The following is an 18391-nucleotide window of genomic DNA, read 5'->3' on the forward strand; positions in this document are numbered from 1 at the left end:
GCCAGTTCATACAGCCTCCCTCGTAGAGCTGAGTCTTTGTCACAAAGTGTGGACCACAACACTGATTTAACAGTGTCTACTATTGCAGTTTGTGCCCAGTATAATATAGCTTGTTACTCCCTCTTGTTTCGCTCTGTGTGCTAGTGGAGCCTAACCGCAGTCAGGACCAGAAAATGTTTGTCACGATCCTGCTCGGAGGTCAGTAAAGTTCCTTGATATATTTATATTCTCGCTGCTTTAAAGGTGGAAAAAAAAATTCAACCAAAGTTGCTATTGATGTAGAGTAGGATTAATCTTGATGTTTGAAGTTTGATTATTTATATATTATTGATTATTTATATATTTATATATTATATTTTAGTTACATTATTTATGATAGCAAATGGTTTCTTCACCTCAGAAATCAATTTGATAGTGACCTGGTTTGCTATCTGAGCACAGGTAGAATAAAGTCGCATTATGAAATAATCAAACTGCAAAGTTTAATGTGCAACAGATGTTACAAGATATTTTTCTTGACAGACGACAGGATGGAAATGCTCAATCCCAACTGCAGGCTGATAAACTTCATCCATCATTTAAAGGAGCGGTGTGGTCTTGATCGCAAAGGTACTGTAATACTCAAACATTTATAGTGGTTTGGATTTGCAGTAGTGGTAATGGCTGAAATGATCCATTAGTCACACTTTACTGGCCATTAAAATTCCTTTTATCCCTGTTGGGATCAATAGAGTGTAATCGCAACATAATGCACCTGAAACACCAACTGTCCTTTTGTAGTCAGATATCTATGAAAATGTCTAAAACTTATTGTCAGTTCTATAGCACTCAGAACTTGAACAGTAGGTCTGACCACATGTTTATCAATTATTGACACCAAAATTATTTAATGTTAATCTTAGCTAAATAAAATTGTTCCTGCAGAGTGTGTGGAGTTGATGGACAGTAGCAGTAGAGTGATGAACCTGGAGGGGAAGCAGCAAAGTGTGGCTCTGGCCAGCAGCGTGCTGGTAGAAAGACAAAACTACGTCCTCCTACGAGTATGCCGTGAGTCCATCTGACTCCACGTTTATATCTATATATCTATATCTTATCTCTATTTGGGAAAAAAAAAATTATCATGATTATAATTCTAGTTTTGCTAAGTGAATGTAAAAGTATGATTTTAGTTTAAGTATGTGGGTGTTTTTCCAATTAAGATGATATAATTACAGTATATACAGTATATTACATTTTTATTTTGGCAGATATTGTAGGTGTAGTTTAAACTCTGTGCTGTTTGTGAAGGTATTCTATGGTAACATTTTGTTTTATGGGGAAAATGCCTGACAAACTTGTCCAGCAGTTTTATTAGACATTAAAGTTTATGACTTTACTTCCCTTCAGGAGACAGTGATACTGGAGGTCGGAAATATGTGTCTCTCCTAAACAACTTCAGCCAGAGTCATCCTGAGTTAGCAGGTAACAATAACCATTGGCAGAGGAAAATAAACTTCATGACTGAAACTGAACAGAGCAGCGCTGATCAACCAGCAGACTAAAAGTAGCTCTCTGAGGCTTCCTGTTGGTCAAACTCATGTTTACAACTTGCATTCAACTCTGTTGTAGAGCTGCTGAGGAAACTGAATAACCCAGAGCAAGAGCGAGACAGAGAGATCAGAGGAGGACGGACACAGAGGAAGAGTCCTGCCAGCCAAAGCGGGAGCAAAAACATCTCTGCAAATAACAAGAGACGCCAAATCAAGTAGTTTCTGGACAACTTAAAACTTTAAAGCAAAATAAATTTGTGTCATATTTGCTGAAACGGTCCCTATACTCTGAAAAAAAGTACATGAAATTGCTGCAACCGCAAAGGTTTGGCAACAGCCAACCTCAGACGTCTGTAGAAATCTTGAGGGAGGTACTACAGGGAAGATTAATGTTTTTATAATATTTGTATTCCTTGTACCTTGTATTCATTAGATTTTTTTTGTAATGAAATCAGAAAAATCTGAAAAAAATTCAGCTTTGAATATGTTTATGATCTCAATCAGTAAGCAAAGTCCTTTGACGTCACTGGGGATGCTGTCCCAAATTTAATGACGTCATTAAATTACAAGAACCAAGGTTATAAATAGGTCCACTGGCCCTGTTCCTCTACAGCCCTGAAGACAAATGGCCATCCCCCAAGAGCTTGGGTCTGTCTGAGGTTTCTGCCTAGTAGAGAAACATTTTTCCTTACCACCATCACCAAGCGCTTGCTCAAGGGGAAATTTTTCGGTCTGTGGCTGTGGACGATTTGCCTCTCCACTGACTGGCTTCCTCGCATGCTGTCCAAAGACAGATTAGGACCGCATGCCCTGATGCCCCTCACTGGAAGGATGGTTCCAGATGATTTGGGGCATCTATCTCCACAGCCTGCAAATGGAGAAGCTCTGCCCACAACTCCCTTAGACCAACACGCCACCCCACTGGACCATCACTCAGACCACCCCCATGGAGACCTGATCATCCTCATCTTCCTCCACATCATGTCCCTCAAAGACATCCATCTCAGCCTGCTCTGCTCTCACCTGAGAGGTCAGGCACTGCACTAGACAACTCATACATTGTCATTGTGTTTGTTTGACTTTTTCTTTTTTTTTACAGTTAACAAGTAAGGCTGTATAACATGTTATTAATCTCATATTAATGTACTGAAACCTCATATATAATTTGTTCTTAAATTATTTTACAACAAGAGACTAAGGAGTCTGTCTGATTTCAACATTGAATGTACCTTTTGTGCTTCAGACTGAATGAAACCTAAATCATTTGTTATTGTTTGTTGGCATGTCCAGGGTTTGATGTCCTCTGCTTTTGGCCCTAAAATCGGGCCTGCGTTCCAAATCGCATACTTCTACTATATACTTTTAGTATATACTGCAGCTGCCCTTAAAAAGTATGTAGTGTAGTATGCAGTATGCATACTATTGGAACACACTACATCCGCCATCACATCGCTCCCTGAACTCTGACCCTCTTGCTCACTTCCACCGCCATCCGTAGTGCCACATTTGAATATTTTGTTTTGTTGTACTTTGGAGATGCAGCAAATCTCCTCTCGTCGAGCTTGCCAGAGTTGTGCATACGACAAGATGTTTGTTGTTCAATATATTTACAGCTATGCAGCTGCTGGCACTATATTCTGTCTGCACATGAAGCAGCCTTACATTCACATTACTTTTATTTGTAGTGTAACATACTTGCACATTCTTACTACATTACTTTATATGTATTTGACTTTTACTATTTATATATTTACTAGTCTATACTGCTCTTACCTGGTCCATAGTGTATTCATATTTAGTCATATTCATTCATTATTTATACCACACTTACACCACTGCCTATACTGGTAGAATCTTCTATATTGTAGTCATAGTTGAACCCTAACATTGATTATACTATAATCACAATAAAGTTGAATGTTGTAACCGTGTTCTTGCAAAACTGTATGATATATGACAGTATATAATCAGATTATTGCAGTCCTAATATGTAGTGTCTTAGTATCTCAATTTAAATAAACCATGGCTGAAAGGAAATGTGGTCGTTGGTTGTACATGCAGCTCAGTCAGTGCGACGTAACTTCCGCTGCGCAAAGGATTGTGGGTCAGAATGGCCAAAGAAGCATGCTGACATGCATACTACGAAATATGACCGGATGTAGTAGAACATCCTGGTACTTTTGGCATACTGCATCTGACATACTATGTATTGGGACACACTAATTCTTTTTCTGGCATACAAAATAGTATGGTAGTATGGGTATTGGAACACAGGGCGGGACTGCAAACTTCACCAAACAGGAGAGGTGAATATGTTTAGTTTCACAGAAACACCACCGCCAACTAGTGTGTTGGAGGTGTAACTGCAGAGTGACACAGACACACCAACGCACAAGTATAAATGCTCACAATGGCGTAGGCCAGGTGCGTAGGCTCTGCATAGAGCTGACGCACAATTAAGCAGATAAAATAATGAAGTGATAACATTTAATATCCAAAAGGTCAAAAGGTCAGCTTCACTTTGACATTATAATGTTCTACATAAAAAACTTTTCTGTGTGTGAAGCATCATGTTTTCACAGACACTGATGTAAACTGTGCATGGAGACATACAACCATAAGGCAGTAATTCCAATTGCAATTATTTTATTATTACTAAAGTTAGGTGTTGGAACAGCTGGGGGTTCAGTGCCAGGAGAAGCCAGGGATCAGTAGATGCCCTGCTTAACCTGCTGAGCCCAGCTACTCCATTACCTAACCTGCATGTCATCGGGCGAACCGGAGCATCCCGGAGAAAACCCGACCTAACAAGTGGAGAACATGCAAACTCCACACGGAGAGACAGTAGCCAGATGGATTTGAGGCCAGGACTCTTTCTGTAGGTACGTTTGCACTCAGGGTTTTTGGTGCACAAATTGAAAATGCACACAGAAAAACCTGAGTGGAAAAGCAGAGAATTGACCTTTTGCTAAGCCACGCCCCTTTGTGGGCCCGACAAGCCCACACTGTAACTAACTGCACTCCCTAAAAAAATGATATCATGTTTTTGGAAAAATGACATCGTGATTCCAGAGAGAAGCAGAGAGAGGGATCTACAAAATGTGCTTGAAGGATATATCCAGGATGTCAAACTGACTCAGCAGCAACAACACCTTAAAAATACAAAGATATTAGCAGCTAACGTCAAGGGTCAATTAGTGAGCACTGTAGGAGCCATCCATGGTGTCCGGTGTTAATTTGTCCTGTAGGGGTCACTGTGTTGTCGGAAACATTCACTTTCGGACAGGTGTTGCTTGAGGCGGGAGCACTCTTCTGACGCGCAACTTCAAGTCAGGTGTAGACTTTGGAGTTGAAGATGGAGGTGGCCGCGGCACCAATTTTCTCACACAAGGCTGGGTCGTTTTGGTGAGGGGAGGGAGGACGGGCACACGACTAGACCTGTCTTCAGACTGAGACGGGGTCCTGTCAGCAGAGAGAGGGAACTGAGTGTGCCTCGAAAATTGCGGAGGCTCACCCTGGTGCTCTGCTTTGAGCTTGTGCCGAGCGTCCACCTTCATCTCACTCAGGCCCTCTGTGAGCTTTTTGTTTTCTTCCCTGGCACGCTGATAAGTCACCTCGTACTTGACTTTTTCACCCTTTAATGCCATGAGCTGCTTCTTGAGCTCTCTGTTGTCCCACTGACTCTTCGCCAGCTTCACCACTGCGTTATCCTGACGCTGTGCCAACAGGAGCTTTAGCTCCGATCTCTTCGCGCTGTTTCACAACGAGTGCCGCGTGGCGCTGCACACGGCGCTCTTTCTGGTAGCGCTGCCTGTATTTATACAGCAGAAAGGTGGAATCATAGACTTGCTTTCCACTCCTCGCTCTGTCTGTGATCAACACAATTTTCTGCCTAAGAAGCTTCTCGAAAGCCTCTCTCAGTCCGTCAATCTCAGTCTCAAACTCCCTGTTGTGCAGCGTGAGGGACTCAACTTCCTCCCTGAGTGTTTTCACTGTCTGCTCTAAGGAGTCTTTTGCAGCCTTCTGGATAGTGATGGTATGTTGCTGCTGCGATACCTGGTGCGTAGAGAGCTGCAGCTCTCTTTCTAACCTCCCCTTCTCTGTCAGGATCACCCTGTATTTCTCCTCCTCCAGCTTAAGGTCCCGTTTCACATTGTCTTTATATCTGTCCTGCAACACCTGTGTGTTCTCCAGTTTCCTACTGACCTCTATCAGCTGGTTGTGCACAGTGTCACAATCCTTCTTGACCTGGTCCAGCTCTCTGCCCATTTTTTTCTGATCCAAAGTCCTGGCTTGGATCTCTGCTGTTTTTCAACTCTTGTAGTCAGCAGATCAATTTCTCTCTGGGCCCTGAACAGATTCTCAAGGGTGTGGTCTCTCTCAGTCTTGAGAACGGTCATCTGGATTTTCATCTCAGTCTGCTTGTTCCTTTTATCTCTAATCTCAGTTTTGAGATCATTTATTTCCTGGTCCTGGTCCTTGATGCTGCATTGTTTCATCGGCATTCTTTTCAAGTTTTCTTTTGACTTTCTTGCCGATGTTTGAAGCTTTGATATTAAGCTACTCTGTTTAAACGCTTCACTTTTGTGCAACTCAATTTCTAAATTTTGAGCATCTATAGCTATCCTCATCTGATCCATCTGGCAGCTCATTTCTATTTGTACTGATTTAAGCTCATTTCTTTCGCTTACCAGGTTTTTAATTTGCCTTTTCAAGCAACTTATGTTATCCTGGTGAATTTGATTTTGGTCTTTCTGAATTTCAATTTCCTTTCTCAATTCTTCCGATTTTTGTTTCGCTTTATCAACAAATTCTTGACAAAGGAGCAGTTTTTTTACCTCTTCATTGTATGAATCGGATCGAGCTTTCAGTTTCTTATACTTCTCCGTGATCTTGTCCCGTTCGGTGTCCTTCTCAATTAGCAGTTGTTTCTGCTGTTCAAGTCTTTTGGAGGCAGACATGTGTTGCTCTGTCAACACTGCTATATCGTGCTGCAGTGCCTGCACTTCCGAGGTCAGTTTCTTGTTGTCCGTCTCAATGTTACGAAACCTCCTCAGTTCATTTTCCTTGTGTTCTCTGAGGATCTTTTCAGCCGACAGTTGTTTTTCAGAGTCAGCCAAGATCCCTTTCAAGTCCACAATTTGTTTTTCGAGCTCATTCTTTTCAGAACTACACTGTGTATGGGCAGATTGAGATATCTGGAGCTCTTTATGCAATACGTCCAGCTCAGCGCTTTGCCCTCTGATAATAGCTTCTAGCTGAGCAATATCATGCTCCACTGAAGCGAGAGAAACAATCCTTTTCTGATGCTGTTTGTTTTGCTCCATTAAACTTTTCTCACGGTTAATGGCGACTTCCAGTTGCTCCTGCAGTTGAGCAATCCTACTTGCTTGGGGATCGGTGTTTCTTGCCCAATTCATTTTGACTGACGAAATTTCGCTTGTGTGTATGGTGCGACAGCGCGGCGAAGATTCGAACTAACGCAGTTGATTTCAGAAAATATTATGGAGATTGGGTTGTACTTACAAACTTTTGGAGCTTTGATGTGAGGTGCCTTTGTGACATCACAGAACAAATTCCGTCACCCCGCCCCCTTTTGGCTACATTGTCATTACGTCACTTTGGAATCATAAGGTTCATCTGACATGTTTGTCAAAAATCTAGTTTTCATACATTATTATTCTGTGACAACTTATTAACACTGTGTGCGTGTTTTTTTGAAGTTCTACGCAGTTTTGGACTTTTTTATTTATAAAACAAAAAGGTTCTGTCTCTCAAATCAAACTCTACCCTGGTTCCGTCAGGCTCTATCTGTGAGCCAATCAGCACTGAGAAAGCACACACAACAACCAATCAGCGTTGGCTTCTTTTTGATGCGACAGTGTCCTTTTCAGCCCTCTCAGCGGACTCAGAGCAGTGACTCAGCATTTTGTTTTGCGCTAACCCCTCTGAAGCGAGCCGGAGGTGGTGTGAGTGCGGTCCGTTTTATCTGCGCATTGTAAACGCAAAGCTCGCCGTAGAGAGAGACCACACGCTACCTCAGCAGGACGCTTCAAAAACCCAAACACAACGGAACCATGGCAACCAGTGTTGCCAAGTCCGCTTATTATAAGCGACTTTGGGCTTGCTTTTCTGTAAAGTCGCTTACAAATATTGGAAGTCGCGGGTCTCGGTTTTTTTGGGCTTGTTTCTAAAGTGTAGTTGCTTATTTGGGCTTGTTCCCAGCTCCATAATAAGTTGTCAATCAGATATTTTCGATATGTTATTTAAACGTAGGATAGTTTGTCTTGCCTGTTCCCTCTGTCCCTCCCCTTTCCCCATACACACAGGAGACAGCAGAGTTTTTTCCATAGACATATATGTATGTATGTATGTATATATGTATGTATATATTTATGTATGTCTATGGTTTTTTTCCCACCTGCATCCTGCTTCTAATTGGCTCTGACCCTGATGGCAACAAATACTAGCCAATCAGAGGCAGAGCAGGGTGATGTGTTTTTTTTCTGGATAAGATAACGTCAGTCCTGTAACTAAAAGAAAAGAGTTAGATGAGTGCATAAAAAGCAATAATAAATAAAGACTGTGAATTCAGGATGATATTTATTTGTGTGTGTGCAAATTTTAATTACCAGAGGTTTACTGTGTATATAATGTACTTGGTACATCAGTCTATATTTGATATCCCATCTGTTTTCTAATGTTAAATAATGTTAAAAGGTGGTTAAAAAATAAACAAACTATGTACCGTGGTTACAGTTTTGCAAAACTGCGCACAGTTTGCTTATCTGTCCACATGGATGTAAATTGACAACCCACAGTTTAAAATCCGTCCCCATGGACTGTAAAACCGTGCACACAGTTTATTTAATTTTCTCTCCCAGGAACCTAGGGGGGCTACGTAGAAAAAGTCGCTTGTTTGGGCTTGTTTTCACAGGTCTGGTTGCTTATTTGTCTCGCGAGATCTGGCAACACTGCTGGCAACAGTTAGCGACAGCACGACCGGTGGACGCCTCCTCCTCCGGTCTGCATGTTGAAATGTCCTTGAGCAAGATACTGAACCTCAAATTGCTCCCGATGGCTGTGTGAGTGTACTAAAAACTGAATAGCAGGTGGCATCATGTATGGTTGCCCTGGCCACCAGTGTATGAATGGGTGGGTGAATGAGCGCTTTGAGTGGTTGGATGACTAGTAAGGTGCTATACAAGTGCAGTCCATTTAGCCTACCATTTAATTTGGCCAGTCAAGGTGAGAGTACCTGAGCTGTTCAGAGGCTCATGGAGCACAGGTGTGTGTGTGTGTGATTCTTCATCTGTGAACACTCCTGTGCACATGCTCACCTGGTGAGTTGTTTTAAATAGATATTATTGTTAAGGCAGGGTAGAGGTGCAAACACACTCTGAGGTTTTTTTTTAAGTGCTAACGTTAAAGTTGTATTTTTAATTGCAAAAATGACAATTAGAAAAGATGAACATGTGTTTGTTTATTTTATATGGTATTTTATGCTGTTGTTTTATCTGTATTGTAGTAAATTGAACTTATTAACTTATTCATTTTTGTTATGTAAATATGACCGAGGAGAGAAAGCTTTCTGTTCAGCCAGCTGCCTGATCTTGATTTGCATTCACCCATCTTGTTTCAGACATTGAAGGATTCACTCAGTTAATTGTCTGTTGTAATGTGCACACTCAGGTATCTGACAGTCGACTTGATGGGAGTGCCGTGTGCTGCCGCAAGATGGCAGTCATGTATGGCTGATAGTTCACTTTTGGTCAAATTCAGTTTCAGAGCAGATGCTCTAGAAAAGAGATCAATGGTCTCGATGGCCTTTGGAACCTGCTCCACATTTTTTAATAATAAAGTTGTGTCATCTGCCAGCTGATTTACAACTATATCGCTCCTACAGACACTCAGTTTCTCAGCCCCAGAGTTTTTAACAAGAACTGAAAGCATCTCTGCTGCAATAAGAAAAGTGATGGTGAGATTGGACAGCCTTGTTTTATACCTCTGTTGATTGAGACACGAGGAGAGGTGCCACCTGGTGAGGGAACTGAGCTGTTGGTGTCGTGATATAAACATTTTATTGTCTTCTTGAAGCAGCAGAGCTCTGATGCTTTGAAATGCTTTTTTGGAGCTTCTGTCAGCAGGGTCATGCACAGGTGTGTTGCATACTGCCAGTGATTGGCCTGAGACTGGTTACTGGTTACTTTACCTGCCAGCCCATTGTTGCCTCATGTATGCTCTGATGAAGATCTACTGGACTGAAAGCTCAACAATAAAGTGAAACACTGCAGAGATGTAAGTGTGCAGAAATCTTTTTCTACCAGTTTGGACTTGTTTTTTTCTGCAGTGACTTTTTGGGCTGTAAATAAATTGATGTATGTTATTAGAATGTAACTTGCAGTTTTTGTCACAACAGCACTAATTTGTAATGTGAAACTGCTTTATTCAGTGTTTAACCAGTTTTGGAGTTAGCGAGGTAACTTCCGACCTCTGACCAATCAGGTCACTGAAGAACAAAGTCTATATGTTGTTATAGGTCAGATGAATCATTTCATTGTTCACATGATTCTACCAGTATTTCCATTTCTGCCAAGTTTATTTTAGTCCACAGTGATAGTGTTGCTATTTTACACTCTGATTCCATCACTGCAGCTCAACATGAGACACCTGTGTGATGAGAACTAGGATAAAACAAATAATATTTTATTAGTAATATAATCCACACGCTGTTAATTGGCTCCTGTCAGATAGACCTCATTAATTATCAACTACTTTTCCACTCTTTACTTCAGCAGCAGAAACAGTCTGGTGTAACTTTAAAGTGTTTTATGTGACATATTTAGAGGGGTTTCATCATCATCCAACTAAATAGCAAAAAATACTCTGTACTAAGTTCACATAGGCCTAGAGATACTAACAGGTGATTTCGGTCTCTGAGATGGTGAATTTTTGGATAGTATTTTCAGTGTTTCTAGATTTTCCATTTTAAGATTATAGAGCATCGTTTACATAGACTACTCCTGTGGTCGCAGACATGTTGTGGTTGTTGTTCTTCTTCTTCTTGTAGTTTCCGGCAGTCTAGATGCCTTGCGGCACATTGCTGCCTCCCACAGGTCGAGTCACTTAATTCCATCTCCACAGGTGTAATCCTGTAGCGGTGATGAACTCAAGGACTGCTTTCACAGCCCTTGGCTGGTTTTCAGTGGGATTCAGAAGGCTCTTCAATGTAACATCCCTTGCAGGCTGGCCTGACACTGCTTCATACATCCTCTTTTGCACTTCTGTGTACTGGCTGCACTCCAGGAGGACATGCTTCACAGTTTGTTGTTTGTTGCATGCTTCACAGAGTCCGTCTTTGTGTTTTCCAATCTTTAACAGGTTCCAGGCCAGCCGACAGTGCCCCACTCTCAGCCTTGTCATGGTTGCCGTATGCCTCCTCTCTGACCCCAAGTGGTTCTGCCCCTTTTTAACATTGTTCTGAATACTAAAGTAATCTCCCCTTTTTTTCCTTTCCCACTGCTCTTGCCACTCTGTTATTCTTCTTCTGATAATGGACCTATACTCATTCACTCCTGTGGCCACCTTTACATCCACCTCCCTCCTCAATGCCCTTTTAGCTGCCCCATCTGCCATCTCGTTCCCCTTCACCCCCACATGGGCTGGCACCCAGAGAAACGCAACCTCCCCTCCTGCCTTCTCAATTTTATATAGCTGTACCAACAGTTCACCACCAGGACCGACCGGACTCCCAGCTTGCCTTCCCCCAAAGTCATTAAAACAGCAGCAGAGTCTGATCATATAACAACCTGCCCTGGCTGCACCTCCTCCACCCACTCCAATGACCATATTATGGCCAGCAGCTCTGTTGTGAAGACTGAAACCCCCTCCGACAGTCGCCTGCTCACTACTATGCCCAGACTTGGAATACAAAAGGCAAAACCTGACTTCCCTGTTTCTGAATCTTTGGACCCATCTGTGTAAATTTTGAAGCTGATGTTGCCAGGAGCTTTCTAATCCGTTTGCCACCAGGTCACTATAAGCTGTTCTTCCGTTTGTTTTGATTGATTCCAATATGCTGAGGTCTATCTCCGGTGATGGTAATAACCAAGGCGGTACAACTGGCTAGTGCACTATAGGGGCAACCCCCACCACCCTTTTACATCCCCTTAGTTTACTTATGTACTGCATTGCCAATTTGATCTTACCATTGCTCTATATATTAGTATTTGTGTGTCTTGGCCAGCGCCCTAAGTACTTCCAGAGAGAGACCTCATCATATTAATGACCTTTTCACATTTACCTACAGTACTGTCAATATGTTTTCCCCATGTGAGCCTTTCATCAAAATGTTCTGCCAAGAATTTAAATACTTTTACCCTCTCAGTTGCCTGTCCATATATAGATAAACCTTGACATTCAGACATTCAGTTTTCTTATTACCTAACACAACATAATTTTTTTTTTCTACTGATATCTTAAAGCCCCACCTGCTTCCCCAGTCAACCATTTTATTTATCGCTCCTTGCATTCTTTCAGTTATGTGTTTTATGTTCCCCTGCTTTTCCACACTGCTCCATCTTCTGCGAACAGAGAGAGACCAAACCCAGGCCCAATATCTTTAAAAATGTCATTAAAGAGGCAACAGATAGGATTCGTTTTTTTTTTTTTTTTAGCTTGGCACCACCTAGTGTCAGCAGTGTTGCGTCGCAATGACCAAATTGATCGTGGGGATCAGAGATAATCAATAAAATGTAGGCTGTAAAGCCGCCGGTATACCTCTATGTATGTATACGTAGAATGAGAAGGTGTGGACACTATGCTAAATAAATGAATAAAGAGACCGAGCAACAATTATCAGATTTATCTGAAGAAAAAACAAATAGTAATGCAAATAATTATAACAGAATGCACAGTATCAGTACAAACAACAGTAGACACGTAAGGGATAATGTATAGTGAGCCGATGACTGTTGAAAAATAACTCCCGACAAGGCTGCAGTAGAATGGCAACGAGGATGTCAGCCGACCAACACTCGCTACCCGGTCCCTGGTTGCGGTGATTTGCGATGCTGGCCAGCTAGGAATTAACTAGCAGCCAGTACAATACAGTCCTCTCTCGTCTAGCTAACATTTAGCCGTGTTACTTACTGATCCATTAGAAAGAAAGCTAGCTGGACATCGGTTTTGAAGCTGCTTTGGTCACGGAGCTCCCTCCATCTCTTGAATGCCTGACTGAGGTATACTCATGTTTTTCCTCTTCTTTTATCACTCTCCTTTTTGCTCTTCTTTGCCTCCTCAGACAGAGGAGCTCGTTTTCTTTTGCTAGGCCGTTTTTCACTTGTTTCCAAGCTTTGTCCGTCTGCCATCGTGACTCAACTATCTCATGCCCAACTCCTCATAAGGACCAGCTCCAGTCCCTGATTGGCTGACTGACCAATTTTGGAATACATGACCCGTTTCCTGCTGTAAAGCAGATTTTTTTTCTGTGAAATTTCACCCCTGGTGGCAGAAGCTTATTACAAAGATTGCAAAGCCACTAAGTAACCTATGTAAGCGCTGATAGTCTGATTTTACTGTGGCCACTACCCTGTGCAACCCACATTATTTTCATAATGATATATTTAGGAAAAAATGCCATCTGTTGCCTCTTTAATCATAATATTGAATAGTACTGGACTAATTACGCTTCCCTGTGGTGTTCCATTCTCAATGCCTGTGCCGCTAGATAGAGCCCCTCCCACCCTCACCTGTATTTCTCTGTTCTTAAAAAGTCTTAGATCCAATTTAGTAAGCGTCCTCGTAATCCTGCATCATACAGTTTCACAATTAGCCCCTCCTTCCACAACATATCATAAACTTTTTCGATATCTAAAAACATTGCTATCAGTCCCTCTTTATTTACCATGGCCTTCTTTATATCAGACTTAAGTGAAGGCATCCATGGTGCTCCTACCTCTACGGAACCCACTTTGCTTTGGATTGAATCACCCCTCCTTCTCCAATTTATACATTAACCTATCAGTCACCATTCTCTCCATTATTTTGCATATTACTGCAGTAAGTGCAATAGGTCTGTACGACCCCGGCTTCGCTGCATCTTAACCCTGGTTTTAAAATTGGGACCACTACTGCTTGCTTCCAGGCTGCAGGAAGAATTCACTTCTTTCCATGAGAGCAAGTATTTCCTCCAACACTAACACTCATAAATTCTTAAATATTTCATATCTTAACCCATCTTTTCCTGGTGCTGACCTTCCCCCATTCTTTATAGCTTTGCACAGCTCTGTCATGGAGAAGTAAAAAATTGACAGCAGCAGTATTGTCATCATCCACTTTGAGTTTGAATATGTGGTGTCTCAATGTCTCATTCCTTGTCCCTATACCCTCCTCCCCAATGTTCGTACCACTATGGACAGCCTTAAACTTATTTTCACTCATCTTTGCCTTCTCTACATCACTTGTAGCAACCACCCCTTCCTCCTCTAACACTGGCATTCTCTTCTGCCTCGCTACCCCTGACATTCGGTGAACTGCTGTCCATACTTCTCCCACTGAAGTGTCTACCCCTAACCCTCCACAGTACTTCCTCCAGCACTCCTTTTTTGCAGACTTAATCACTCTTCTTGCCTTAGCTCTCAACCTTTTATACTCTATCATATTACTCTCTGTTGGGCCTTTTCTCAGTGCTCTATATGCCCGATTCCTACCTCTAACTGCCTTATCACACTCTTTATTCCACCACGGGACACTTACTTTTGCAGGGGGGTTTTCTTGATAGGGATACACTCATATGCTTTATGCAATAATATTTTACAAAGACTATTAATCCACTCATCTATTGTTCCTTCCCCCTCAAGGGCCTGATCACCCTTCTCTGCAAATTTCTTCCAGTCTGCCTTGCTGTAGTCAAAATAACCTGGCCTCATCTGTTCTTCAATTAACAATGTTTTCCCAAATGTCAACAAAATAGGAAAGTGATCACTGCCCAATGTGTACCTGTCCATGGAATCCCATTCTCCCACCCTTGCCCACTCACTAGATGCTAGAGCTAAGCCTATACATGACACTGCCCCTGTTCTTATCTCAAACCTAGTATGCCTGCCTTTATTCACACATACCAACCCATACCTGTCCATAAATTCCTCCACAGTGCTCCCATTACCATCTCTCACCCTGTTGCCCCACAGAGGGTTGTGTGCATTAAAGTCACCGAGCCAGATGACCAGCTCCCCTATTTGCTCCATAACCTCTTCCGTTTCATTTATATAAATTGGCAGGCATGGATTATAGAAATTCACAACATTCACCCATCTATCCTTCTCCCACACTCTTACTACAACACACTCTAGTGAAGACTTGATTTCCACTCCCTGATACTGTAAATCTGACCTTACAAACGTTGCACATCCTCCTCTTGACTTCTCATGTCTATCTTGTCTGATACTTTCATATCCTGGCACCACAAAGTCTAAACAAGGCTTAAAAGAATACTCCAACGATTTGGGAGTTATGCCCTTTCTCTATCATTTTCATATTGAGACAACATGATCAATATCTTTTTTGTGTCTGTACGTCCAGTGGCTGGGTCTCAGCGGTTAGCATTGCGGTTTAGCTTAGCGAATACAATTGAAGTCTATAGGGGGTCAGTAGCCTATTCGGTAAAAGTGAACAAATAAACTTTGCAGAAACCCTGAAGCTGGTATTTCTACACGTGCATTTAAAATAAACATGTTTAAACATTAATTCAAAAAACAACACCAACTAAAACATCATGAAAAAGATTATAAAAACGTACACTATGGTACCATTGAAAACAAAACACAAAACAGTTGTGTTATAAATTGGAACTAATGAAAGAACAATCTTCTGTTAAGGATGAGGTGGCAGGCTTTGGCACATTCACTGATGCCATGTTTACCAGCTAAAATTGCACACAATTTATTTGTATCATCAAGATCATTAAAATTAACAATATACTTAGAAAGTGTACTAAATAGTTCAGCATGAATGTCCACATAAATGTTACAGTGTAAAAGAACATGGGCCTCTGATTCAATGGAGCCATTAATACATAAAGTACAGTAGCATCTATCCACTGGGGTGTTCGTATATATACCAGTTTCTATTGCTAAAGGAGCAACTCCACATCTGAATTTAGCGAAGGCACTTCTAAGCTGTCTTGATAATATATTTTGTACATAGGACTCTGTCTCAAATGTATCCTTAAATAGGCAGTAAGTGCGTAGTTTGTTCCCTTCTAGTGTATTTATTAACTGTAGCCATGATTCCTCGTCTGCCTTTGACACTGCCGTATCAAAACAGTTAAGGTCGTTACTTGAGTAAACCATATCTGTACAAGCAAGGTGAGATAAGTTCATAGAACTAAGAAATGTTTTTATCGTGTACTCATAATTTTTTATTTGACAAATGAGCCGCCCACTGAAAAACACGTTTACATAATTGGCTGTCAGGCATACCACAGAGTCTCTGCCAGCTTTTAAAGATATAGGTCCACTGGTGTTGCCATGGAGTTTTCCAACCCATATCACCCTGTATAGCAGCATTTGGGGTGTATTTACCTACACCTAAATAAAATCTACATGCCCGGTTAAACACAGCATTAATACAAGAATAACTTTTGTAACCCCAGACAGCAGCAGCATAGGTCAAAATAGGCAGGACCAGGGATTCAAACAATTTAATATAACATTTAAAAGGAAAACCACCCATACATCTACATTTGGCTATGATTGCACCTAGAGCTCTATTTGCATGCATTACTAAATGCTTGACATTTTCATTATAATCTATAATCTAGAAATTCTGTTAACATCAAACCCAGGTATTTATACTCTTTAGCTGTTTCCAAAGAAAACGAGCCACAGGAGAAACTAAACTCAGACAGGGGCATTGATAAATTTCTAAAATGCACCACTTTGGTGTTTATAAGGATTTACGTTCAATTTCCAGTTCTGACACCAGCTATGGATGAGATTGAGCATCTCCTGAAGTCCCTCCTCAGTTTCAGAAATCAAAACAATGTCATCTGTGTATAACAGTATCGATATATTTTTTTTTATCATCAATAGAAACACCTTTGCCTAAGGCCTTAATTGTTACAGACAGATCGTTTATATACATGGCAAATAGAATAGGAGATAAAATGCACCCTTGTTTAACTCCAATATCAACTGGGACCCAATCTGTGAGACATCCATTAACCCGAACACAGCATTTGACACTCATACAAAACAGTAACAATTCAAAATATTGCCATGTAGGCCTAGTGCAGACAGCTTATTCCAGAGCATGTTTCAGTCTATATGATCAAAAGCTTTAGAATAAAATCAATAAAAGAACAAAAAGTATCTTTCTTCAACTTTTTCCTTGTATCTATGATTGTAGTTAAGGTAGCAATATGATCAAGGCAGCGCTGTTTCTTTCTAAACCCGTTTTGCTCATCTGCTATAATATCATTAGCCTCTGCCCACTCCGCGATACGATTATACAGCACAGAACAAAACAGTTTATATACAAAAGATGTCAAAGTGATTCCCTGGTAATTAAGAGGTATTCTGTTATCTTTCCCCCCAGCTTTGGGGATGGGGTTAATAATACCATACTTCCAGAACTCTGTTTGAAAAACAATAATTAAGAAGCCTATATAAAATATTCAGTGTGTTACCATTTTTCAGTACATCAACTGGCACCCCATCATATCCATAAGCTTTACCTTTCTTAGCTGCTTGCAGAACCCTTATAATCTCATGCTCTGTAATCTGCTGGTTCATGAAGGAGTCCTGGTTGTTATGTACTGTGATACAGGGGTCACTGTGGTTATTAGATCGAAACAGGCTGGCAAACTCACATCTCCAGGTCTCAAAACAGCATATTTATCAGTCTGTACAGTCCCATCAGGCCTCAGGACCTCCCAGGGAATCTCAAGGTGACGTTCACTGCCAACACCAAGCTGGTTAACCTGCTGCCAGAAGGCCCTTGGGTCGTTACTCACTAGTTCTTTCCTGCTGTAATCTCCAATACTGTCTTCTAGCAGCTTGGACTGAACGGTCAAACTGCTTCTGTATGTCCTTCATTACAGCTTTAGCCTGCACCTTTACTGGACCAGGGGGGCAAGATGTCCATTCCTTCTCTGCTGAGCATAGAGCCTTCCATAATGAGGAGTGTTGCTCTGTCCACCAGACTTTTTTGCTCCTGCTCTTTTTGTTAGAGCACCCATGTTGAATAATGACATCTCTGTGAGGGATCTGTTCTCGCATCTCCTTTTTTACAATGTCACAGAACTCTGTATACACAGCATCCACAGCATGCTGGCAGGCTGCAGGGGCTCCTAACTATGCTACACAGTCCCTCAGTGCTGTTTGACATGAGACACTAGATAAAAAATGGTCAGGAATTCTGGATAAATTAAAAGCAATGAATGAGACCATATCCTCATTCCTCTGGTTGGTAGACAGGGAAGGACATGTTAGTCCAGCAGGAAGGGCCATAAAACATGTTAGGCAAGAGTGGTCAGGGATAGCTCTGGATGTATCAATAATGGAGACACAGCCCACCTGTGTGAAGAGGTCCTTACTCCTAATTACACTAAAGTCACTAAACCAGTGCAAAATTTCATAAGGCACTAGTATGTAGTCAACCACTGTGTAGCGACTTCACAAACAAAGAGTCGCTGAGAGGCTGCAGCCGGGCCTTTCCTTTGTCTGACGCGCTTAACGGGAAAAATCACTGAGATGCGAAAAAAATAAGTTTAACTTTTTATTAACGAAAAAGAAATAATCAACTCATGATACTGTGCACAAACTCATAATCAAAGTGATCACAGTGATCGAAGAAAATAG

At 41.5% G+C, this 18391-nt stretch overlaps 1 protein-coding gene across 1 annotated transcript; it reads left to right on the forward strand.

Moving 5' to 3' along the window:
• The first annotated feature begins 2 nt into the window (after positions 1-2).
• On the forward strand, positions 3-3328 carry LOC125889720 (uncharacterized protein C22orf15). Its single transcript, XM_049577783.1, has 5 exons — positions 3-198; positions 523-609; positions 925-1047; positions 1387-1461; positions 1609-3328. Exons 1-5 carry the CDS (start codon positions 174-176, stop codon positions 1746-1748), a joined length of 450 nt encoding a protein of 149 aa, XP_049433740.1. The 5' UTR covers positions 3-173; the 3' UTR covers positions 1749-3328.
• The last annotated feature ends 15063 nt before the right edge of the window (positions 3329-18391 follow it).

Source organism: Epinephelus fuscoguttatus, linkage group LG6, assembly GCF_011397635.1.
Source record: "Epinephelus fuscoguttatus linkage group LG6, E.fuscoguttatus.final_Chr_v1".
Classification (NCBI taxonomy): Eukaryota; Metazoa; Chordata; class Actinopteri; order Perciformes; family Serranidae; genus Epinephelus; species Epinephelus fuscoguttatus.